This window comes from Saccopteryx leptura, chromosome 3 (assembly GCF_036850995.1).
Source record: "Saccopteryx leptura isolate mSacLep1 chromosome 3, mSacLep1_pri_phased_curated, whole genome shotgun sequence".
NCBI classification, from domain to species: Eukaryota; Metazoa; Chordata; class Mammalia; order Chiroptera; family Emballonuridae; genus Saccopteryx; species Saccopteryx leptura.
In genome coordinates, this window is record NC_089505.1 from 102,117,975 (window position 1) to 102,144,076 (window position 26,102).

The following is a 26,102-nucleotide window of genomic DNA, read 5'->3' on the forward strand; positions in this document are numbered from 1 at the left end:
AAGAGAGAGACGGAGAGGAAGGAGGGGGGGGGTGGAGAAGCAAATGGGCGCTTCTCCTATGTGCCCTGGCCGGGAATTGAACCCGGGACCCCCGCATGCCAGGCCGACGCTCTACCGCTGAGCCAACCAGCCAGGGCCTCCTTTTTTTTTTTTTTTAAGTGAGAGAAGATAGCCAGATAGACTCCCACATGCACCCAAACCAGGATACACCCGGCAACCCCCCATCTGGGGCCAATGTCTGAATCAACTGAGTTATTTTTAGCACTGGAGCTGACACTCAAACCAACTGAGCCACTGGCTGCCGGAGTGGAAAAGGGAGAGAAGAGGAAAAGAAGGGGGAAAGAAGCAGATGGTCGTTTCTCTTGTGTGCCCTGACTGGGAATTGAACCCAGGACACTATCTATTGAGCCAACCGGCCAGGGCCTGTCAGCTGATTTCTCAACAGAAACTTGGCAGACCAGAAAGGATTGGCACAAAACATCCAAAGTGCCCTGGCTGGATAGCTCAGTTGGTTGAAGCATCGTCACAACATATAGAGGATGCCAGTTTGATCCCTGGTCAGGGCACATACAGAAACTGATGCCTGTTTTGGTCTCTCTCTCCCCCTTCCTCTCTCTCTAAAATAAAAAAATTAAAAAAGAAAATATCCAAAGTGATGAAAAGCAAGGACCTACAATCAAGATTACCCCTCAAAGCTATCATTTAGAATCAAAGGACATATGAAGAGCTTCCCAGACAAGAAAAAGCCAAAGGAGTTCATCACCACAAAACCAGTATTACATGAAATATTAAAGGGTCTTCAAGAAGAAAAAAATATATATCAAAAATATGAACAGCCTGACCACGTGGTTGCACAGTGGATAGAGCGTGGCCTGGGATGCAGAGGACCCAGGTTCGAAACCCCAAGGTCAGCAGCTTGAGCATGAGCTCATCTGGCTTGAGCACAGGCTCATAGGCTTGAGCGTGGGGTCGCCAGCTTGAGCATGGGATCATAGACCTGACCCCATGGTCACTGGCTTGAGCCTAAGGTTGCTGGCCTGAGACTAAGGTCGCTGGCTTGAATAAGGGGTCACTGGCTCAGCTGGAGGCCCCCAGTCAAGGCACATATGAGAAACCAATAAATGAACAACTAAGATGCCACAATGAAAAGTGGGTGCTTCTCATCTCTCTCCTTTCCTGTCTATCTGTCCCTGTCTGCCCCCCCAAAAAATAAATAAATAAAGAGAACAATAAAATGGAAATACATACTATCACCGTGCCCAGATAGCTCAGTTGGTTAGACTAGAGCATCATCCCAACATGCCAAGGTTGTAGGTTCAATCCCATCAGGGCATGTACAAGGAGCAACCAATGAATGCACAAATAAATGGAGCAACAAACATGTTTCTCTCTCGCTTTCCTCCCCTTCCTCTCTAAAATCAATGAATAAACATTTTTAAAAATATGTATCTATCAACAATTGAATCTAAAAATCAGAATAAACAGAACAGAAACAGACTTACAGATACAGAAAACATTTTGATGGCAAATGGGAGGAGGGTTGGGAGGTATGGGTGAAAAAGGTGAAAGGATTAAGACATACAGATTGGTTGTTACAGAATAGTCACTGGGATATAAAGTACAGCATAGGGAATATAGTCAATAATATTCTAATAACTGGGTGGTAATCAGATGGGTGTGAGTTATCAGGATGATCACTTAGTAAGTTATATAATGTCTAATCACTAGGGTGTACACCTGAAACTAATATAATAATGTTTATCAACTACAATTGAAAAATAAAAAATGATGAAAAAGAGGGGTGTGACTTGGGGTGACAAGAGTTGCAGACATAGAGACAAATGCTAGCTCTTCTCTCCCCTGTGGGTTACTCCCTTTCTCTCTGAACCAGGGGTCCCCAAATACGGCCCGCGGGCCACATTTGGCCCCCTGAGGCCATTTATCCGGCCCAGCCGCACTTCAGGAAGGGACACCTCTTTCATTGGTGTCAGTGAGAGTGGCGTTGCTCATGTACAGTACTACTTCTGGTGATGCTGGACATACGGAACCGGACATTGACCATCTCATTAGCCAAAAGCAGGCCCATAGTTTCCATTGAAATACTGGTCAGTTTGTTGATTTAAATTTACTTGTTCTTTATTTTAAATATTATATTTGGGCCCTGGCCGGTTGGCTCAGCAGTAGAGCATCGGCCTGGCGTGCGGGGGGACCCGGGTTCGATTCCCAGCCAGGGCACAAGCGCCCATTTGCTTCTCCACCCCCCCTTCCTCTCTGTCTCTCTCTTCCCCTCCCGCAGCCAAGGCTCCATTGGAGCAAAGATGGCCCGGGCGCTGGGGATGCCTCCTTGGCCTCTGCCCCAGGCGCTAGAGTGGCTCTGGTCCCGGCAGAGCGAAGCCCCGGAGGGGCAGAGCGAAGCCCCGGAGGGGCAGAGCATTGCCCCCTGGTGGGCAGAGCATCGCCCCTGGTGGGCGTGCCGGGTGGATCCCGGTCGGGCGCATGCGGGAGTCTGTCTGACTGTCTCTCCCAGTTTCCAGCTTTAGAAAAATACAAAAAAAAAAAAATATATATATATATATATTATATTTGTTCCTGTTTTGTTTTTTTACTTTAAAATAAGATATGTGCAGTGTGCATAGGGATTTGTTCAGTCTTTTTTATAGTCCGGCCCTCCAACGGTCTGAGGCACAGTGAACTGGCCCCCTGTGTAAAAAGTTTGGGGACCCCTGCTCTGAACTCTTCCTAATTCTCTTCCATTTCTCTTCTTTCTGAATTAAACTGGTATACAGGTTTTCCATCCAGCACATGTGTCACTCAAGAATTATTCTAATAATAAAAGGCTTATTCCTAATTCTAGGAGTAATAAATACCCACTGCACATTTTGATCATTTTTTTATAAGTAGGTGTATTTCTCTACCAATCATAAATTAGCCTTTTTCTCTGTATTTGGGGAAAAACAGTCACCATTCTATCTATGCTGTAATATGATACAACTTTATACTTTTTTGCATACTAATTCACAAACTAGGGAAAAACACAAAGGTTACCAAGGAAGCAAGATAACTTTCCTGATTTAACAAGCTTAGTTAATACAAATGCTAAGGCTAACTAACACAAGGTCCGTTCTCAGGACTTCCTATATTGTAGAAAATGTGTTTCAGGTTCCTGAAGTGACCCAAACTTTAACTACTGCATAGAAGAGAGAGACTTTCATATTTACTCAACAGTTATATAATTCATATTCTTAATTTTATAAACAGCCTTTCTAAGTCTGATGCAGTGCCTTAAGAGACTAATGCTGAAAGGTAAAGTAAGTCTCCATAAAAGTCAGAGATGCTATATAACTTCCCTTTGACCCCTATATGGAGTCACAGCTTAAAATTTTTTTTCATTATAAAAATTTTAAAAAACATGCATTCTCTGACCTAGTGATTCAACTTCAAAAAATTCATCCTACAGATGCATTCATGTATGTGCAAAATGATGTGTGTATAAATTTTTCATTGCATAAGTGAAATGAACAGCAAAAGATTGAGATAAATTTCTGTCTACGGGCCCTGGCCAGTTGGCTCAGTGGTAGCGCATCAGCCTGGCATGTGGATATCCCTAGTTCGACTCCTGTTCAGGCATATAGGAGAAGTGCCCACCTGCTTCTCCACCCCTCTCCCTCTCACTTCCCTCTCTCTCTCTCTCTCCTCCTCCCCTCCTGTAGCCATGGCTCCACTGGAGCAGGTTGACCTGGGCACTGAGCATGGCTCTATGGCCTCTGCCTCAAGCACTAAATAATGGCTCCATTTGCAAGCAAGCGTCCTAGATGGGCGGAGCATTGCTCCCTAGTGGGTTTGCCAGATGGTTCCTGGCCAGGGCACACGTAGGGGTCTGTCTCTGCCTCCCCATCCTCTCACTAAATTTAAAAAAAAAATTGTCAATTATAAACTGATATAAACAAATAAATATCTATACACACTTGCTATGGACTGAAATGTATCCTCCCAAAATTCATACATTGAAGCCCCAACCCCCACAAGGCACAATCTGGCCACGTATGCCCTCTCAAGCCTTTTAGATCTCATCTACTCTTCTCTGCCTCACTCTGCTCCAACCACACTGGTCTTCCTGCTGGCCTTCAAGCCAAGTACACACAAATCTATCTATAGGCATACCTCTGAGTTACTGCAGGTTTGATTTGAGAAGGGGAAAATTCTGAGAAATCCTAAATTAAATTACAGCAGGCCAGAGAGTGAAAAGAAGAGACAAGAAGGGGTTAATCAGTAACAACTGCAGGGCAAAAACTAACAAGACTGCTTACATTCCTGAATGAGTGCTGGAACTTTGAATAACTTTTAGTTGGCTATTTCTGCCATTAACCAGAAGAGAGAACAGCTAGTTGACATTGAACCCCAGGAGCCATCTTGTCCTGCACATATGCATGAACGTTCCAGACTATTGCCTACCAATCCAAATAAGCAAACACTTCTTAGAGACTCTGTGCCTATCCCAGAACTAGCCTCGCTTCCCCTTCTCCCAGCCCCTTTATCTATTTAGCCAATGTAAATTCTTTCAAAAAACTTACATCTTTCTCCCCCCTACTTTATAAACACTCGCCAACTCCAGGACAGTGGACATGTTACCTATTCCACCTGGCACTGCTGCTGGCAGTTTAGACTTCATGCCCCAGAACCTGGTGCCTTTTTTCTTGCTAGCAATGGCCCAATAAACCCTTCTTTCTAAAAAGACTTTCAGTTGTAGAAGTTCAATTTTTTAACAGCTTTCAGACCACCGCAATAAAGTATTGCAGTTAAGCCAATGGTAATCTTTTTGAAGAGGATCTTGCCTTCAATTTGTAAAAACTACAACATCTGCTAAGCACATTAGAGAGAAGCACAAAAGTGAGCTATGTCTGTATCTATCTCCTTTCTACCCTATCATTCTCTTCCCCTTCTCCCCACAACATGCACCAAGGAAAGGCCATGTGGTTATACAGTGAGAATGTGGTCATCTGCAAGACAAAAAAGAAAAGTCCTCAACAGAACCAGACCGTGTAAACTAAGACAATACTGTTGCCATTAGTAGATACTATTCCAGCCTGATTAGGTGGTGGCGCAGTGGATAGAGCATTGACTGGGATGCAGAGGACCCAAGTTCCAAACCCAAGGTTGCCAGATCGATCACAGGCTTACCAGCTTGAATGCAGGGTCGCTGGCTTGAGCAAGGGACATAGACATGACCCCAAGGTTGCTGGCTTGAATAAGGGGTTACTCGCTCTACTGTAGCCCTCCCACCATCCCCTGGTCAAGGCACATATGAAAAAGCAATTAATGAACAACTAAAGTGCTACAAGGAAGACTTGATGCTTCTCATCTCTCTCCCTTGTCTGCCTGTCCCTCTCTCTGACTCTGTCTCTGTCAAAAAAACAAAAAGATACTATTCCATATAATGAAATACTGTATTGGAGCCACTCTTTATGAATGCATATGAAATAATCCATACTACTGCAGAACAGTGAATAATACACTCCTATTTATAAGAGAAAAGACTTGATTGTAGATGCACAGAATACCTCTGGAAGGATATACAAGAAATGAGTGGCCTCTGAGATGGGGAAGGATGGTTAGGAGTATTAGAGAAATACTTTATTGCATACCCTATACATTTTAAATTATGTACCACATGAATGTACTACCTCTCCCAAAAACCTTAAGTTTAAGAAAATTAAAGAAGTAGGTGGTTCATTTATTATTTCTCAAAAATTGACTTTAGTTGTAAGATGCTTTTTTAACAGTACTCAATTGATTTTATTCAAGCAAGTTGCAGCCACCCACAGTAAAGATTGTGAATCATGGTTTGTTAGCCACCTGGTCCAGGGACTCTATTGTCCAAATTATCCAAATTCACCACACCTGGCTAATCTCAATCCCTTTCTACCTGCTCAGTTAAATCTTCCTTGTTAATCCCAAATCATGATAATTTCACCTCCAAAATCACATTTCCCTTAGGCCTTAGCCAGGTGGCTCAGTTAGTTAGAACCAGGGTACAATATAAGAACAATGATGGCATAAGTGGAACAACAAAGCTGATATTTCTCTCTCTCTCTCTGTCCCTTCCTCTCTCTCTAAAAATCAGTAAGTAAAAAACAAAATTTTTTTAAACCACATTTCCCTTGAAACCACTCATATTCTACCTTGTAGAGGGTAAGAGTACTGGCCTTTGTACCAGTAAGAACTGGGCTTGAACCCCTGTTTATCTGGGTAACTTTCTTAATCTAAGCCTCCATGTTTTCATCTGTAAAACACAGATAATGGTAAAATCTACTTCACTGAGTATTTGTGAGTACCTACCATTAATAAGCCTGTGATACCCAGTAAAGAGCAATCTCTTTTCTTCCCCCTAAATTTGTAAGCAACTTTAGAGCAAGAATCCTGCCTTCGGTGTCTTTTTGGAGCTATTTTCATGTATAAAATGGGTATCATTATACTGCCTACCATATACAGTTGTATCAAACCAGGTAACATATCTGAAACATTGCATAAAATGCTCAATAAACATTAAAGATTAACTCTTACTTTTGTTGCTGTGTAATGACTAACAGAATTTTGTACAGGTGACAAACCTGGGTGTGATTTCCAACCTTCCTAATTGGGCGCACCCGGGTTACTTAACCTCGGTTTCCTCATTCCCATAAGGGTGATGGTCATATGACGCACATTAAGTATTTATTACAGTACCTGGCATCCAATGGACGTTCAATAAATATTAGGCCAGCTCCCCTTCCCGCCTCTTCTGTTCTTCCCCCTGAAGTTCCTGATTCTCGCAGGTCAATGGCCTGCAACCTGGCGGCCCCAGGACGCGACCTTCCCAATATCAGCCTCACCCCCTGCCGCCTGCCAGGGGCTCCGGGCTCCTGAGGAGTCGGCTCCACCACACTCCTCGAAGCAAGTTTTCTCGCCGCCCTCTCCCCATTCCTCGAAGGCTGGCTGTCCCGGCCTCTCCATATCGTATCCCGCGTCTTCCTTCCTTCCGCCCCCATTCTCTACACCCACCCCAGAATCCAGTTTTCACCCTTCTTCAGGCTCCACGCTCTCTCGCCTTTGAATTTCCAAAGCTGTTCTTTTCTCAGTCACCGACTTCACCTCCATCACCTCCCGGTCCCCCAAACTGCCCCTATAACCACCTCCCCAGACACCCTCTCACTCCCCAGCGTCTCACCTGTACTTTCCGTCTCTTCAGCGCCGCCGCGTCCAGCCACACACCGCAGGCTTCCTCCTCCGGGCCTCCGCGCCTCATGGCCGCTGAGGAGGTCAAGCCTACCGGACAGCGGGTTAGGCCTCCGCCCACCTCAGAGGAGCCGCAAGAGCAGCCTGCGCCGGAGTTCGGATCTCCCGCCGACTCTGGGGGCGGAGCTACGTCGCGGCAACCCCAGCCCCAGCGTCTGCTACGTCCCGGCCCAGGCCCCGCCCCCTTCTAAGCCCCTCCGGACGTCCCAACGACGACCGTCTAGGGTTCCTTTCTCTCTTTTTTTTTTCATTTTTCCGAAGCTGGAAACGGGGAGGCAGTCAGACAGACTCCCGCATGCGCCCGACCGGGATCCACCGGGCATGCCCAAAAGGGGGCGATGCTCTGCCCATCCGGGGCGTCGCTCTGTTGCATCCAGAGCCATTCTAGCGCCTGAGGCAGTGGCCACAGAGCCATCCCCAGCGCCTGGGCCATCTTTGCTCCAATGGAGCCTTGGCTGCGGGAGGGGAAGAGAGAGACAGAGAGGAAGGAGAGGGGGAGGGGTGGAGAAGCAGATGGGCGCTTCTTCTGTGTGCCCTGACCGGGAATCGAAGCAGGACTCCTGCACGCCAGGCCGACACTCTACCACTGAGCCAACCGGCCAGGGCCTTCCTTTCTCTTTTTATTGAGAGGCTATATTCCGAGAAACGTGCTGTGTGAACACGTTCACGACAAGCACTGTGCATTTTCTTTTTGCTGATTAGTTGTACTTTCTTATATAATGCCTACTCCCAGGTTTAGGGTTTTCCTTGTCTCAAAAAGGAAGGGTGTAAGGCCCTGGCTGGTTGGCTCAGTGGTAGAGCATCCGCCTGGCGTGCAGGAGTCCCGGGTTCGATTCCCGGCCAGGGCACACAGGAGAAGCGCCCATCTGCTTCTCCACCCCTCCCCCTCTCCTTCCTCTCTGTCTCTCTCTTCCCCTCCTGCAGCCAAGGCTCCATTGGAGCAAAGTTGGCCCCGGCGCTGAGGATGGCTCTGTGGCCTCTGCCTCAGGTGCTAGAATGGCTCTAGTTGCAACAGAGCAACGCCCCAGATGGGCAGAGCATCCCCCCCTGGTGGGTATGCCAGGTAGATCCCAGTCAGGCGCATGCTGGGGTCTGTCTGACTGCCTCCCCATTTCCAACTTCAGAAAAATACAAAAAAAAAAAAAGGAAGGGTGGAGCTCATAACCACAGACTCCAAAGCTGGGGTCCTCAACACTACCCTAAATGGTTAACATACCCTGGACTTTATGACTTACTTTTATAATTTAAAGAAGTAAAATCGAAGCTGAACTATGAAACCACATGGGAGAGGATATAGATAATGCCAAAATGAAAACTAAAAATTTGGAGTCAAGTACTAGCTTTCAGCCCAGCCTATGGTGGGGCAGTGGATAGAGCTTCAACCTGGAACACTGAGGTTGCTGGTTCAAAAACCCTGGGTTTGTCCAGACAAGCCAAATAGGACAAGCAATCAATGAACAACTAAAGTGAAGCAACTGTAAGTTGATCCTTCTCGTTCCTCCACCCCCTCTCTTCTCTAAAATCAATAAAATCTTTAACAAAAAAAAAAAGAAAAAGAAATAACTAGCTTTCATGCCTGCCTTCATGGCTTACTGTGTGACCTTGGATTTTAAAAATCAAGTGAGGGCCCTGGTAGGGTAGCTCAGTTGGTTAAAGCATCATCCTCATATGCCAAGGTTGGATCCTCATCAGGGTACATACAAGAATCAACCAATAAATGCATAAATAACTGGAAAAACAAATGAATGTTTCTCACTCTCTCCCTTCCCCCTTCTCCTCTCTCTCTTAAAAAAAAAAAAAAATCAAAAAACAAGGCAGATCAAGTGAGGCAACATTTTTTAAAGTGCTTTGTAAGTTCTGAACGCCTCTTAGAAATGCAAAAATGATGGCATGCCACCTCCTCCATTCTCTAACCAATCTTCATAGAAGTTTTATATATGTATATATTTCTTAGGCATTTGGGGGTTTTTCTCATCTATACTTCTTAATTCTCTTCACTGTACATCTATGCTATGTAACCTGGAAAAAGCAACATTATAAAAGTTAACATATAGCAATATTATAACCTTAACATAGAATCTTCCTTGATTGAAGGATCAAAAAATGAAATCTTGCTTGACCTGTGGTGGCACAGTGGATCAAGTGTCGACCTGGAATGCTGAGGTCGCCAGTTCAAAACCCTGGGCTTACCCGGTCAAGGCATATATGGGAGTTGATGCTTCCTGCTCCTCCCCCCACTTCTCTCTCTCTCTCTCTCTCTCTCTCTCTCTTTCTCTCTCTTCTCTAAAATGAATAAATAAATAAAAATAATTTTTAAAAAAAGTAATACACGAGAATGTTAAAAAAAAATGAGCCCTGGCCGGTTGGCTCAGCGGTAGAGCGTCGGCCTAGCGTGCGGAGGACCCGGGTTCGATTCCCGGCCAGGGCACACAGGAGAAGCGCCCATTTGCTTCTCCACCCCTCCGCCGCGCTTTCCTCTCTGTCTCTCTCTTCCCCTCCCGCAGCCAAGGCTCCATTGGAGCAAAAATGGCCCGGGCGCTGGGGATGGCTCTGTGGCCTCTGCCTCAGGCGCTAGAGTGGCTCTGGTCGCAACATGGCGACCCCCAGGATGGGCAGAGCATCGCCCCCTGGTGGGCAGAGCGTCGCCCCTGGTGGGCGTGCCGGGTGGATCCCGATCGGGCGCATGCGGGAGTCTGTCAGACTGTCTCTCCCTGTTTCCAGCTTCAGAAAAATAAAAAAAAATAAAAAAATAAAAAAATGAAATCTTTGTCAAATTATAAAATGGGATTATGTATATTTTTAAAACATTTTTATAACTTCTAAATTATATTTAGTAAGAAAACTGCCTCCCACTTCCCTGCTAAAAGAAAGTTCACACATATATTGTATAAGGCCTCAATGTCACCTCAGGCAAAGCTAAAACAGTAACTGCCCCCCCCCTTCCTGTGCCCACCCCAGGGGCCCCAACTCCTCATCCCTCCCCCCAAAAAAAAACAAAAAGCACACCATGAGCAGGCCGATGGGTCTCCATGAAGCAAGAGACAAAAAAACAAAGAGGCAGCTGTTATCACAGTAACTTTATTGCATCCAGGACATATTACAGTTCAGACCACCCCTAACTCCAGCTCCACTGAACTCCTTCCGTATCTGTTGGCCTTTGTACAGGTCTTCTCCTCTGCCTGGAATGCCTTTCCTCTGCTCCATCTGCAAACTCTATTCACCCTTCCCAACAAGAGACCCTGAGGGCACCAGGCCATACTGATTATTACCTTCTCAGTGCTTCCCCTGATCGTTCATTCCAATATAAAGTCTTTGATCCTGCATTGATCCACAGGCCCCAGTTGGTGGCCTGCCTCTGAGCAGAAGCCCTGAATGGATAACCGAATTGTGAACAAGGGAACCAAGAGAATGGCTGGAAGAGGACGCATAGAACATGGAGGCCAAAGTAGGAGCGTTAGGCTCACTGTCTGACAGTGACTGAGAGGTACAGGGCACTGGATGGGATCCATTTGCACCTGGCACAATCTTTACCTTTGGGGAATCTGAAGCTCCAGAACTCCAGGCTGAGGTTCAAAGAATGGTAATATTCTGCACCGATTTTGGCCCTACCCCTTCCCAATCTACCAATGAAATCTGGGTAGGTGAGAGTTGCTGAGGCTTCTTCTGCCTCTCAGCTTAAATCTTACTCTGGCCTAAATTCTACCTGCACTCCCTCTCAGATAATCTGGGAGCCCCAAACCAGAGTCCTGGCCCCAGCTGACCCTCCCATCCTCAACCCTAATGAGAGGCAACAGGAGGAGGCAAACCAGGGTGGCCCACATTTTTACCTCTTTCCCTCTCCCAAGTCCAGGAGCTAGGGCAGGTCCAGGAGTGGACCTCAGCAGCTCCAGGCCAACCCCTAAATTCTAAGACTAGCCAATGCCATCCTTGGCAGCTGAGGCATGCACAGAGTCGCAGCAGTCCAGACACAAACAACTTTACCACGCCTTGTTCCTATATGGCCTCAAGCCCAAACCTCTGGGCTCCCTCTCTACCTTCCTCCCTACCAGCCGCCACCTCCCGTCACTGGGTCTTCTGATTGAGTTTGCGCCGTACCAGCTGGCTCAGGAAGAACGCAGTGAGGACACTGCTGCCCACAGTGAGCAGGAAGAGTGCGGAGAAGTTGTGGGGCCAGCGGGTATGCAATGGCTCATAGATGGGCCGCCGGGCCTCATAGTCCAGTGCCACCGCCTCCAGTTGAGCCAGCGTGCACAGCACCAAGAAGAAATGGAAGACCTGGTGGCCCTGCCCAAAGACATGGCAGCAGCCAGGGAACCAGCGCTCAGGCATGAGGGTCGAGAAGAAAGCAGCAGCCAACAGGAAGAAGATCACCTGGCACTTGTGGTAGAGGAGAGCGAGGTCATCTGTGGCAGGATTGGGGGACACCAGGATACGGTGTGCCACAGGGCTGATGTCCAGGGCGTAGGCCAGCACCGAGGGCACCTCCTGGCACGTGCGACCCAGCAGGCCGGGCTTCTGGATGTACTTGTTGTAGCAGGAGCCAGTGCAGGAAAGCCAGGCAAGAAAGGCGGCCATAGGTAAGAAAATGGTCTGTACCTGGGCATGCCAGGCAGGCTCAATGGCATAGTAGAAGTGTGCCAGGGCACTGCCAAATTGGTACACAGCCACACCCACGTAGTCCAGGAAGAAGAAGCTGTAATGCCAAAACTCGGACTTGGCCTGCAGGAGGTGAGCCAAGGCACTGAGGAAGAGGTAGGTGAAGGAGGCGAGGACAATGATGAAGAGGGGCAGGGCATGGGGGTCTCCCCAGAAGTCCACGGTCCCCACAAAAATGGCCAGCCTCAGCAGCAGCACCAGGGCTGCCAGCAGGTGGGTCCAGACATTCACCGCCTCATTGTGCTGCTGGAACAGTGTGCGGAAGTAGAAGCGCCAGGTCTGATGCAGCGGCCGGTAGCCCACGTAGATATACGGCTTCCAGAAGAGGGGTGGCACCTGGGCTCGGTTTACCGTGAAGACAGGCTCTGGCTGCACGTGGGGCTGAAGCTCCTGGTGGACCTGCCGCAAACTGGGCAGAAGGTGGCTAAGTTTCTGGGCCACCATCATGGCCATGGCTGTGGGCTGGACAGGGAACTGGGAGAGGGACCAGAGCAAAGTCAGGGGCTGGTGTCCTCAACCCCTCACTCCCATACCAGTTCTTACTCCCTCCTCCCCGCTCCTTATTCCTACACTGTTTCAGAAGAAAGGAGTCATCCTAAGGGAGAGCTCAGCTCTGACTCATGATTGTCCTGCTTTCTGATGTATCCCAGATGCCCAAAACAGTGCTTGGCACATAATATATAGTTGCTCAATAAATGTCCAAGGAATGCATTAATTAATGAGGCTCACTATCTCAGCCATTTTCGTTCCCATCCAGGCTCCACACAGCAGCCCCTGTTGTTTTCTCCAGTGTTTATGCTGCCATCAATGTTCAGCTGATGACAATGACCTTGCTAACAGACCAGCTGCCTCTCTTGAGCTCCTTCAGTCTCCCACTGACCCTCCATTCCCCTACATGATCTAGTCCCTGCTACCTTTTCCAGCCTTCTTGCTCAACCACAATGCATTCAAACCCAGCCACAGCCTCACCAACCCTCTGGGCCAGTTTCACATATCTACAGCTTTGCATAAGCTGTTCCCTCCACCTGAGACATCTTCCTCATATTGCCCATCTGGCAAACTCATATTCATCCTTCAAAATGCATTTTTGTCTGTGATACTTTTCCTGGACCCCTGCACCTCAGATGATGACCTCTCTAATTGAGTTCCTACCATCAGACACTTATCTTTTGACCATTATAACACTTCTTATGGGCATTAAAATTGTTAATGTGAGGCCCTGGCCGGTTGGCTCAGCGGTAGAGCGTCGGCCTGGCGTGCGGGGGACCCGGGTTCGATTCCCGGCCAGGACACACAGGAGAAGCGCCCATCTGCTTCTCCACCCCCTCCCCCTCCTTCCTCTCTGTCTCTCTCTTCCCCTCCCGCAGCCAAAGCTCCATTGGAGCAAAGGTGGCCCTGGCGCTGGGGATGGCTCCTTGGCCTCTGCCCCAGGCGCTAGAGTGGCTCTGGTCGCAGCAGAGCGACGCCCCGGAGGGGCAGAGCATCGCCCCCTGGTGGGCAGAGCGGCGCCCCTGGTGGGCGTGCCGGGTGGATCCCGGTCGGGCGCATGCGGGAGTCTGTCTGACTGTCTCTCCCCGTTTCCAGCTTCAAAAAAAAAAAAATTGTTAATGTGAGCTCATGAAGGTAGGCAGTTTGCCTCATTATTTTGACCTCTGGTGCTTAGCAGGTAGTTGACACTCAGTGTTTGTTGAGTCAAAGAACAACAGCATCCTGATAACCATTTCATACCCTTCAAGGCTCAACTAAAAAAAGTCTTTTTTTTTTTTTTCTAAAAGACCCCGGTAATAATTTATCCTTATAAAAACAACCCTTTCAGCCCTGGCCGGATGGCTCAGCGGTAGAGTGTCGGCCTAGCGTGCGGAGGACCCGGGTTCGATTCCCGGCCAGGGCACACAGGAGAAGTGCCCATTTGCTTCTCCACCCCTCCGCCGCGCCTTCCTCTCTCTCTCTTCCCCTCCCGCAGCCAAGGCTCCATTGGAGCAAAGATGGCCCGGGCGCTGGGGATGGCTCTGTGGCCTCTGCCTCAGGCGCTAGAGTGGCTCTGGTCGCAACATGGCGACGCCCAGGATGGGCAGAGCATCGCCCCCTGGTGGGCAGAGCATCGCCCCTGGTGGGCGTGCCAGGTGGATCCCGGTCGGGCGCATGCGGGAGTCTGTCTGACTGTCTCTCCCTGTTTCCAGCTTCAGAAAAATGCAAAAAAAACAAAAAACAAAAAAAACCCTTTCTCTCAGCCACACACCCCCACTCAAGAGTTCCCTTCTCCAGCCCTTCCACTCCAGCCAAGGTTGCCAATCCCAAAAACATCAAATCCAACCCTTCACCCCAGGCATTCAAGACCCCATGATCTGATCCCATCCTCATTTCCCACCTACCCCAAATGTCACACCCTATACCAACTTCCTTTCCCTCCACAAGATGCCACCTCCTGGGGACCTCCTTACTGCCACCTGTCCATTTTCCCCTGTGGGAAGCCTATAATGAGTTATACAATTTAGCATGTCAAACTCATTCATTCATTCACTTGGCAAACACTGAGCTCCTCTTCCATCTCAGGTCCTGTGCTGAATCCGGGGGAGGGCAGAGTGGAAAAGGATTTGAGCCCCACCCTTAGGAACGTCATGATATAGTAGAGCTTACAGAAAGGAAATAATATGCCAGACACTGTTTTAAGCATTTTAATGGACTCATTTACACTTCATAGCACACTATGAAGTTAATACTACCTTTATTCCCATTTTTCAGGTACGAAAACTGAGGCACAGAGAAATTAAGGACCCTAGCTAGAAAGCAGCAGAGGTACAATCTAACCCAGTGGTAGTCAACCTGGTCCCTACCGCCCACTAGTGGGCATTCCAGCTTTCATGGTGGGCAGTAGCGGAGCAACCAAAGTATAAATAAAAAGATAGATTTAACTATAGTAAGTTGTTTATAAAGATTTATTCTGCCCTGGCCGGTTGGCTCAGTGGTAGAGCGTCGGCCTGGCTTGCAGAAGTCCCGGGTTCGATTCACGGCCAGGGCACACAGGAGAAGGGCCCATCTGCTTCTCCACCCCTCCCCCTCTCCTTCCTTTTTGTCTCTCTCTTCCCCTCCCCCAGCGAGGCTCCATTGGAGCAAAGATGGCTCCTTGGCCTCTGCCCCAGGCGCTAGAGTGGCTCTGGTCAGGACAGAGCTACGCCCCGGAAGGGCAGAGCATCGCCCCCTGGTGGGCAGAGCGTCGCCCCCTGGTGGGCGTGCGGGTGGATCCCGGTCAGGCATATGCGGGAGTTTGTCTGACTGTCTCTCCCCGTTTCCAGCTTCAGAAAAATACAAAAAAAAAAAAAAAAAAAAAGATTTATTCTGCTAAACTTAGTGAAAACCCGACATAAAGTACTTGGTAATTATTATTATATGCTTTAACTTGCTGTAACTCTGCTTTATAAATTTTATAAAGTAAAGTCACTTTTCTACTTTATAAATCACCATTACTGTGGAACCGGTGGGCGGTTAGAAAATTTTACTACTAACAGAGATACAAAAGTGGGTGGTAGGTATAAAAAGATTGACTCCCCCTGAAACTGTTTCCAATGTTAACTGCTACCCTAAACTGCCCTTTGCAAGATAAGGTAACAAGTGCTATTAATCATTTTATAATTATATGATATATACAATTTTTTATAGCATTTGCCTGGTACCAGTTGCTTTATTCAGGCCTATCATTATTCATCATGTCATTCATTAAATCAAATATCTATTGAAAAACTAGCACAAGCCAGACAACTCCTCTCCATCAAATAAATGTTGGGCAAGTTCCCTCCAACAAGCTTACTGAACTCAGCATCTAGGTTTTCTGTCCATCATTCATCAGATTTTATTACAACTACCTTTGTATCAGGTTTTATTATAACTACTCTTGCACTACAAGAGGCAAGGAGACCTGGGCAGGAAAAAGCATTCATGTTCTCTACATCCAGCAGCACCATGATCACCCCCCCAAAGCCACTCAATAATTCACACACAGTCCAAGTAAATGCAGGGGGCTTGCTATGCAAAAACAGCATCAAGACAAGTGCCCAGCCTGACCAGGAGGTGGCACAGTGGATAGAGCATCAGGCTGGGACACTGAGGACCCAGGTTCGAAACCCCCGAGGTCGCCAGCTTGAGCGTAGTCTCATCCAGCTTAAGCACAGGCTCACCAGCTTGAACCTGGGATCATAGACATGACCCCATGGTCGCTGGCTTGAGCCCAAGGTCGCTGGCTTGAGCATGGGGTCATTCGCTCTGCTGTAGCTCCCCCCCTCCCGTTAAGGCACATATGAGAAAGCAATCAATGAACAACTAAAGTGCCACAACAAAGAATTGATGCTTCTCATCTCTCTCCCTTCCTGTCTATCTGTCCCAATATGTCCCTCTCTCTGACTCTTTCTGTCTCTGTCAAAAAAAAAAAAAAAAAAAGACAAGTGCCCAGCCCACACTCCTCCTGACCCAACCTATTTACATCTATAAGCTCCTCCCACATGACAGTTCTGGAGTCCACTCTGGTCTGTAGCCTTTCATAGTCCAGTGGGGAGGCAGAGAAAGAAGTCATTATCTACTGCATGAGGGGTGTACAACAGGGGAGTCCAGGACTCTCCCACTTCCTATTCCCCAAACATCCTGGCACAGAGTGGGTTTAGGAAGCTGACCTTGCTGATGGACTAAATAATAGGACTACATCCATCTCAAGCACAAGTACCCCCCCCTGCCTGTCTAACTGTTTGGGAAGTCAACATTGAATCCTCTCCTCCCCAAGAAACTTGGCTTCAACCCCAACAATCTGGCCTCAAACCTTGTCTAAAACTTTGTCTTTCCATCTCAAAGCCTCAGAAAGCCAAAAAAGGCCTCTGAAAGCATCTCATGTAACTGCTTTGCCTTACTTACATTGAGAAAACAACAGCCCAGAGACAAGAAGACCTTCTCCAGAGTTGCCCAACCCAGCAAGGTTTCCATCCCACCACAAGGGCAAAGATCAGGAAAAGATGACATGCTATGGTGGCCTAGTTCCTGGGTCTTGGCCATCCATTATATCAGTCAAATGCTCCAAATCCCACTCTTAGAACTTCCTAACACTCTGAGAAGTCCTGCAGCAAAGAAGTCTGCTTTGCTTTGTTATTAAACCTACATTTGCCAAGGTTAAAATGACCAAGGATTCCTTTGCCAATAATTATTATATTATAAAGCCAGCTGAAATGTAATAAGTGTTTACTGTTTGCTTACTTTTTACAACTTTGTTGCAATTATTTCTCACAACTAGCCTGTGAGGTAGATATTATTATGCCCATTTTGTTTTTTAGGATGGTGAAATTCAGAGAAGTTACCTTCTTACCCAAGGTCACACAGGGCCACAGAGGGGAAGGTGGAACCAGGATTTGGACCCAGCTCGTTGACTGCAGAGCGCATACTCTTAGCCACTCTGCTCCTGTCACACCTATCTGCAACCCACAGAGCTACTTTGGAAAATACTGGTCTAGGTCCCTTCTTATAAATTATTCTCTTAGGCTTTTAGCAACTGAAGTCCTGGCTCACAGCCACCCCCTTCTTTACAGCCTTCACCCTCCTCCGGGCACAGTGGGCCCTACACACAGAACCCAGAGGCTACATACAGAGATGACAGACGTCCTACCACCCTTTTCCTTTAGATCTCAGCCAGAGGTCCCAGTACCTCTGAATAAGTCTGTTTTCAGAATTAGTACCCATATCCTGACACCATGGAAAGGGGCCCTGAATTTGGGGAACAGAGCAGGGGCAAGGGTCCAGTATGAGTGGAAAGGCTGAGATTGGGTATCCAGAGGACACCCTCAGGGCAATCTCTGAGTAGTCTGCCCACCGTGCTGCCAGGACCCACCTCTTCCAGGCTTCCTACTATAGCTCCATGGTCCCCCTGCACCGCTTACCTAGGGGCTTCTCTAGAGCCTGGGGCAGCTGACCTCTACTTTGGGAATGGGCAAATTCGCCAGATGCCAAACACTGGGTGGCACTTCCATAGGTGAGGATCACTAGGGGTGGTGTTTCCAGGGACTGAAGGTGTCTTGTGTGATGTCACCAGAGGGTGGGGTTAAAAACAACCTCTACTCCCCCCCCCTCTCCCATTGGCCAAATCCAGGCTAAACTCTGCCCTCCTAGACAGACTTCAGCTGCAGAAGGAAACTTGCCATTAACCTCTGCATGAAACACCTGGGGAAACCAAAGGCTGGCTGGCAAATCTATGACCTACCTACGACCACACAGCAAGGCAGACTAAGCTGGGCTGAGCCCAGGTGTCCAGGGCCTGGCTGATGGATATCAGGCAAACTTGATTGGCTTTTGTCACCTATTCAGTGGAAATCAGAATAAAAGGAAGTTAAAACTAAAAGAGAAAGTAGATTATAAAGGCTTATGAAGGAGATGGACTTCAGATTCCGACAAACCAAGTTTGACTCCTGGTTCCAAAACATACTAGTGATTTACCTTCTCTGATCCTTAGCTCCCTCATGGCAATTATAATATTATCTACCTCATAGATTGCAGGAAAGATTAAAGGAAAAAACAAAGTTTTAGCACAGTTTAGGGACTCGATAAATGATTGCTATTGTTATTACTTATTGCCTGACCTGTGGTGGCACGGTGGGTAAAGTGTCAACCTGGAACACTGCAGTTGCCGGTTTGAAGCCCCGAGCTTGCCTGGTGCAAGGCACATATGGGAAGCAACTACAAGTTGATGCTTCTCACTCCTCCTGCCCCCTTCTCTCTCCCTCTCTCTCTCTCTCTCAAATGAATAAAATCTTTTTAAAAATAAAATTAAATTAAAAATAATTATTAATAGTAGTAGTAATTTATTATTCGTAATAGTACTAGTAGTACTTAAGATATCTCTAACTTGAAGGACTTGCTTGGGGTTCTCTAAAAAACTCAGTCCTCTTTTAGGTCTTAATAGCTGGTTCCAATGGATTTGGGGTCCGTAAAAAGTTAACTATGTCTCTAAATATTTATCTCTCTTTGAGGCTGTATTTACATGCAGGGAAATTTGGCCTGAGTTTGGACTTCTGGGGACACTGACCTTATTAAATAAATTATTCTCAGCAAAAACACATTCAGAGTTAACCCTCTGGATTCACAGAACCCTGAAGATGTACACTGCTCAAGAGAGGTGGCTGGGAAGTGAAACCCCCAGCCCTGAACAAGCGGCAGGGGCACGGGGAGAGGGTAAAGGAGGTAAAGCCCGGCCCTGAACAAGCGGCAGGGGCACGGGGAGAGGGTAAAGGAGGTAAAGCCCAGTTCTGAACAAGCGGCAGGGGCACGGGGAGAGGGTAAAGGAGGTAAAGTCCAGCCCTGAACAAGCAGCAGAGGCACAGGGAGAGGGTAAAGGAGGTAAACCGTGTTTGCAGGTCATTCAAAAGGCATGCGGCCTGGCCGGGCATGTCTGCAAGTTTGGGAGGCTTTCAGGCTGGCAGAGCCTCAGAACTGAAATCTCCAGGGCCCAAGGGGTTGTTCCTGCCAGGGCAGGCAGCTCCTTCCCCACTCCCCTCCTCCCCTTCCCAGCCTTCCCACTCCACATCCTCCTTTTCCCTAAACTGATGGTCAACCTTCTCACCTGGCTCCTTAACCAAGGCTTGCTACCCCCCTCAGTTCTTCCTCCTCTCTCCAGGGCACACACACTGTCAAGAATCCCCTCAGACTTCTGGGGGCAAAACAGAGGAGCAGGCCTGACCTGTGGTGGCGCAGTGGATAAAGCGTCGACCTGGAAATGCTGAGGTCGCTGGTTCGAAACCCTGGGCTTGCCTGGTCAAGGCACATATGGAAGTTGATGCTTCCTGCTCCTCCCCCTTCTCTCTCTCTCTCCTCTCTAAAAGTGAATAAATAAAAAATAAATAAAAAACACAGAGGAGCAGGTTATGAGGATGGGTAGTAAATGGGCTTTGGGGTGGGAGAGCATTGGGTTACAGGCATCCCACAGGCTTGACTCAGTGCCTGCTGTATGCCAGGCACAAGGAGTGCTACAGGGGCTGGGGCACGTGGTGAAACAAACAGACTCCCTGCCCTGACAGACAAACCAAGCCAAATGCCCAGAGGCCTAGAAAAATCCAGCTCAGAGAGAGGAGCCACCCAGGTAGTGACTGAGGACTGCTGCACCAAGGGAGAGTGTCTACCACTCACCTCTGGCAGACTATTTCAAAAGAAGCCAGTCCCCCATATTTATATAAGGATGAGATTTCAAGTCTGGATCTTATTAACTGTGTGATTTTGCTAAAGTTTCTTAACCTCTCAGAGCCTGTTCCCTCATCTATAGTCAGAGGATAAGAGTAACTTTCTCAAGGTCTCTTGTGAAGCAAAACAGTCACGGATGCTAGGTGTTGGCTGTGGCACAGGCTAGAATTCTAGTCTTGGCTCAGCCACTCAATCCTGTGTGACCTCAGGCAAATCTGTTCCCCTCTTGTCTCTGATTCTCCAAATGTCAAGCAGAGTGAATTCAGCAGTAAATTCAAAAGGCCCTTCAGGCCCTGAGACATTCCAACACTTGTTTTAGGCCAGGGGTCCCCAAACTTTTTACACAGGGGCCAGTTCACTGTCCCTCAGACCGTTGGAGGGCCGCCACATACAGTGCTCCTCTCACTGACCACCAATGAAAGAGGTGCTCCTTCCGGAAGTGCAGCGAGGACGGATAAATGGCTTCAGGGGGCCGCATGCAGCCACAGGCCATAGTTTGGGGCCGCCTGTTTTAGGCCTACTGTGTGCCAGGCCTGGAGTTTCCACTGTGAACAAAGCAGTTAAAATACCATCCCCATAGAATTATAGAACTAATAACCCAGCTAATTAACAGTTAAGGATAACACCTAAGGATAACAATACCCTAACCTTTTGGAGCTTAACAGCCTAACTAAATAGCACCTATTTTAAGTATTATTTGGTTATAATTCCACTTCTTCTTTTGCCTCCTCCCAGTATGCAAAATACAGCTGACCCTTGAACAATACGGGGTTGAACTGCGCAGGTCCATTTATACACGAATTTTTTCAATAAATATGTACAATACTGTAAATGTATTTTCCTTATGATTTCCTTAATAACATTTTCATTTCTCTAGCTTACGTTATTGTGAGAACACAGTATATAATACATAAAACATACAAAACATGTATTAATCAACTGTTTATGCTATTGGTAAAGCTTCCAGTTAACAATAGGCTATTAGTAGTTCAATTTGGGGGGAATCAAAAGTTTATAAGCAGAATTTTGACTGGGGGGGGGGCAGCATCCCCTCCTACTTCAAGGGTCAAGTGTATTCATTGTTGCTTTTCTAGGCTCTGCTTGTTCAGCATACTCCCTTAAAGACAACTTTATCTTGCCATGGAAAGCCAAGTTTAATCTCATTATATAAAAATGACAGTAAAGCCAGATGTGTGTTAACACTGGGCTTGTCAGAGGTAAACCCTCCTGAGGAACCCTGACAAGGATGACACAGATAGCAGAGCCTAAAATGCTAATAAGATTAGGCACTAACATTAATAATTTACAGCTGCTTGCTGTTTACAAAGAACTAACATTAATATTCTACAGTCGCTTGCCGGTTACAACCCTTTCTACCTGCATCTCGACTGGTGTCACAACTTCAGAGGCAGGATGGCCCATCTAACCCTGAAACCAGTTGTCTTGCCTTTCATCCCCTTTGGTCTACTCCCAGGCATCCAGTGGGAGGCCGCACATTATACAAGCAAAGTTTTCATCGCTGGCCTGCAGCAACTGGGTCACCTCCCTAATACAAACCAGTTCCCCAACTCAGCCCAATGTGTTTAAAGAAAATGTCCTTCTATATCTTCCAAAACTAAACAGAAACCATTTTTGTCTTTTTGTAACTGCACTTGGGCTTCCATCTGTACTAAAAAATGTTTTCAGAATAAAATAAATAACTTTTAAAGGAATTCTTCCATGAAGCTCAGACTCATAAGTGCTCTGAGGACAAGGAAGAATTTGGAGGAGGAAAGCAGGCCCAGAGAGGTTGGGTGAGCTGGTTACAGTCACCCAGCATGGGAGACAGAAGAGGAACCTGAGTTTCACCACTAACAGCCAGAAGCCCTGTGGGCAAGGGAACTAAGGCTAGGGAGTGGCAGCCTCTCACCAAAGGGCCCAGAGGGCCCGGAGGTGGCATAAGCCCCTTGACCGGAGGTTGGGTTCCTCTCAGATAGCACTAGGCCATCAACCCAGGTGCAACCAGGCTCTGAGAATCCATCAAACTCTCAAACTCCCCAGCCGTGACCTGACCTGGCTGCTCATTCCAGCCAGGCCTGCAGGGGCTGGCCCAAGAATCCTCTGGGTCCTCAAAGCCTGCAGGTTTGAGGCAAAGCTGTGCTGGTGTGGTGTTTCACCTTCCCCTTCCCTCACTAGGTGGGGGAACCCTTAAGCTCTCCTGACCCCAACGGAGCCTTCCTCATCACAAGGGACCCAGGATCCTTCAGAGCAACAGCCCCTTTCAGACCCCAGCAGTGCTGTTCCCACTGTTCTGGGTCTCCCGACAGGGACCCCCTCACATTATCCAGTTCCTGATACCTATTCACACCCTTTTTTGCCCCCAGTCTTCTTTCTCCGGTGGAAGCAGCGAGCTCTTCCCCCTGTCTTCCCGCCTCTGCCCACTCATCCCTGAGATGCTCGGGTCCAGCTCTGCTCCTCCTCCCTACTCCCTCCACAGTGGAGCCCCCTCCATCTGATTTCCCCTGGGGTCCCTAGATGCCCCAGCGACGCGGTCCTGCCTCCCCTCACTCTCTCCCCACGTGACCCTCCCCACGTGACCCTCCCCACAACCACACCCTCTCACCCCACACCGCCGGCCCCTCCAACTCCCCCCAAGCCGGGTACCTGCGGTGGGCAGAGCGAACGCAGCAGTAAGAGGCGGCTGTGCGCTTGTGGGCCGCGAGCGCGCAGATAAAGGGGCGGCCGGTGGCGGCCCCACCCCGAGCTGGGGGAGGGCCGGGCGGCGGCGGGCTGCGAGCCGGGCAGCTAGGGGGACTCCGCGCCGACCTCCTCCCGCTGAGAACTGGGCGACCGCCAGCTCTCTCCCCACCGTATCCACATGTTGCACGCGGAGGTGGGCAGTCACCCACACTGACGGCGGAGTCTTGGGAATTTCTGTGGTCACAGTGCAGGAAAGGGGAAACGGAGCCTAGAGAACAGAAGTGTTCTCCCAAATCCAGGACACAGGCCGGTGACACTGAGAAGGCTCCAACTGAGCGGTCCCCACTTCCGATGGACTTGAACCACCAGCTCTTGAGTCTGAGCCTTGTTAACTTTACCTGGAAGGAACAAGTTGGGAGCAAGTTGTAGCAGGAGCAGAACAAGTTTCCCAGCTACTAGTCGGGAAGCCACGTAAACCCACATATGCACCTTTTATTTTTTTAATATTTTTTATTTTTTTAGATTTTGTTTATTGATTTTTTTTCCCCTTTTTTATTTTTTTTTAAGAGAGGGAAAGGAAAGAGGGACAGAGAGAAGGGATGAGGAGGAGTGGGGAGAAACTCTTAGCAGCAGTTGTTTCTCATATGTGCCCTGGGGTTTTGAACTGGGGACCTCAGTATCCCAGGTCTCCAGATCAGCACTTTATCCAGTGCCACCACAGGTCAGGCTTTAATATTTTTAAAATTTTAATGATTTCAAAAAGAAAGAGAAAGAGAGAGGGAAGGGGAGAAGTAAGGGGGGGGGGGTAAATGGGGGGAGGAGAAACATTGATTTGTTGTTCCACTAAAGTATGCATTCACTGGTTGATTCTTGTATGTCCCCTACCTAACCCAGGATCCTGCAACCTTACTGTATCTGAACCATGCACTAACCAGCTACCTATCTTCCCTAAGGTACTTCTGCTTGAGATAATGCCTGGCCTTCCCCATCCTCATCTCTGCCTGGGGAACTCCACCCCCCTCTGCACCCCTGTCTTATTTGAGTTCCCTCCTAAAGCGCTCTCCTTGGGCAGCATCCCCTGACTGCCCATCCCCAGGCACGGTGTTTGGACCTGTATTAAAACACCCACTTATACTCACTAGTGTAAGTGTAAATGTCTCGCAAAAATGGGAGTACCTAAAGGGCGAGGGATCCCTTGCACATAGTAGGCCATCAGTAAATATTGGACTAACAATGGCAAGGATTGTCCACTCCTCGGTTGTGCAAAGACCTGGGCCAGGCGGAGTGGTCCCACCCCATCTTGGGAGCACACACTACTGGCTTGGGAGAGCTAAGAGAAGATAGTTCAGGAGGAGCAATGCCCTGCCCTCAGGGAGTATTGAACCTATTGGGAAAGGCAGTTGTGGGGCCTGATGACAGGAACCAAGTCCTTGACCTAGCCCTAACTTACTTACCATGTGACCTTGGGCAAGTCTTGTTCTCTTCAAGCCTCGGTTTTATTACATGTAAAATGGAGATAATACCAACCTTCCAGGGTTGTTAGGAGAATTAAATAAAATGATGGATATGAAGATTCTTTGTCAGCTGCAATGTACTAGAAGAACATATATGTCTCTATAACAAAATGTATATAATCATAATATGATAGGATGAAACAGGTCTCTACTACAATAGATTCAGGAAAAAACATAGAAATTAGTTAAATCTCTTGCCTGATTTGTGGTGGTGCAGTGGAAAAAAGGTCGACCTGGGATGCTGAGGTCACCAGTTCAAAACCCAGGGCTTGCCTGGTCAAGGCACATATGAGAAAGCAATTAGGAGTTGATGCTTCCTGCTCCTTGCCCCCATTCTCTCTCTCCTCTCTTTAAAAATCAATAAATATAATATTTTTTTTTTTTTAAAAAGAGAGAAATTAGTTAAATCTCCATTGGTAGGAAAAGTAGCAAAGAAAATATAATCAATCTGGTCAGGTGGTGGCGCAGTGGATGGAGCATCGGCCTGGGACACTGAAGACCCAGTTTCAAAACCCTGAGGTCACTGGCTTGCATGCGGTCTCATCCAGCTTGATTGCTAGGGTCATCAGCTTGAGATTGGGATCATAGACATGACCCCATGGTTGCTGGCTTGAAGCCCAGGGTCACTGGCTTGAACCCAGGGTCACTGGCTCAGCTGGAGCCCCCCAGTCAAGGCACATATGAGAAAGCAATCAATGAATAACTAAGGTGCCATAACTGTGAGTTGATGCTTCTCTTCCTATCTGTCTCTCTCCTCACTCTCTCTCTAGCTAAAAAAATAAAAAATAAAAATAAATCTAAATTTAGAAAAGGTAGAGTATAAGATATGAAAACAAGTAGGGACATTATGGAGATTATGTTCTATAGATGGAATGTATTCTATCATAGTGAATAAAAATTTTAAACTTGGAAGGGACTTGGCTCCAGCTTCCATTTTTGGAACACCTCCTCTGTACTGGGCTTACTTTTAAAGCTAGTTTATTGGCCTGACCAGGCGGTGGCGCAGTGGATAGAGCGTCAGACTGGGATGCGGAGGACCCAGGTTCAAGATCCCGAGGTCGCCAGCTTGAGCGCGGGCTCATCTGGTTTGAGTAAAGCACACCAGCTTGGACCCAAGGTCGCTGGCTCGAGCAAGGGGTTACTCGGTCTGCTGAAGGCCCGCAGTCAAGGCACATATGAGAAAGCAATCAATGAACAACTAAGGTGTCGCAACAAAAAACTAATGATTGATGCTTCTCATCTCTCTCCGTTCCTGTCTGTCTGTCCCTATCTATCCCTCTCTCTGACTCTCTCTCTGTCTCTGTAAAAACAAACAAACAAATAAAGCTAGTTTATTAAGCTCTTCCTATGTGCACAGGCATTCCCTAAGCAGTTGCCATGATTACCTCCTTTGATCCAGACAATCCTATTAACCCATTTTACAAATTGGGAAACAGGCTCAGAAAGGGGCCATTGGAACTGTTATATTATCTCATTTTGCCTCATGCATTCCTGTGAAGGGAGTATGATGAACCCTATTTTATGGATAGAAAAACTGAGGTCCAGAGGGGAGAAATGATGTGTTCAAGCTCTAGGAAATGGACCTGGAGTTGTGCATGGGGAGAAGAGTCACTTAACCATGAATCTTGGCTGTGGGTATTTGAGAGCTGAATGTCAAAATCATAAAAGTAAGAACAGTGATCAGTTGTGGAGCACCTGCCATGTGCTAGGCCTGATGTAAAGCCCCTCACATGCACTGTAGGTCCATGAGGTGGTTCTGTCATTATCAGTTTGTGGATAAGG

At 47.8% G+C, this 26,102-nt stretch overlaps 2 protein-coding genes and 1 non-coding gene across 8 annotated transcripts in view; 1 reads left to right on the top strand and 2 right to left on the bottom strand.

The window, feature by feature from the left end:
* The window catches only part of AUNIP (aurora kinase A and ninein interacting protein), a 40,837-nt gene extending 33,462 nt beyond the window's left edge, over positions 1–7,375 (bottom strand). Inside the window, exon 1 of the mRNA XM_066375493.1 lies at positions 7,205–7,375. Coding sequence (XP_066231590.1) covers positions 7,205–7,282 — 78 coding nt within the window. The 5' untranslated portion in view covers positions 7,283–7,375. The remainder of the gene's footprint in view (positions 1–7,204) is intronic.
* Positions 3,256–3,374, top strand: LOC136401656 (small nucleolar RNA SNORA26). The gene has a single exon (XR_010750672.1). It is a non-coding gene; the product is annotated as a small nucleolar RNA SNORA26 (small nucleolar RNA).
* Positions 7,376–10,334: 2,959 nt separating the features above from the next.
* Positions 10,335–26,102, bottom strand: part of PAQR7 (progestin and adipoQ receptor family member 7) — a 373,180-nt gene continuing 357,412 nt past the window's right edge. For 2 of the 6 annotated variants that reach the window (XM_066375498.1, XM_066375496.1), the window contains exon 2: positions 10,335–12,402. In XM_066375498.1, the coding sequence (XP_066231595.1) occupies positions 11,335–12,381 (1,047 nt within the window). In that variant the 5' untranslated portion in view covers positions 12,382–12,402 and the 3' untranslated portion in view covers positions 10,335–11,334. Of the gene's footprint in view, positions 12,403–17,837; positions 17,968–18,157; positions 18,181–19,630; positions 19,726–22,770; positions 23,002–26,102 lie in introns of those variants that run through there. The other 4 variants (XM_066375495.1, XM_066375497.1, XM_066375499.1 and 1 more) reach the window with 4 other exon arrangements.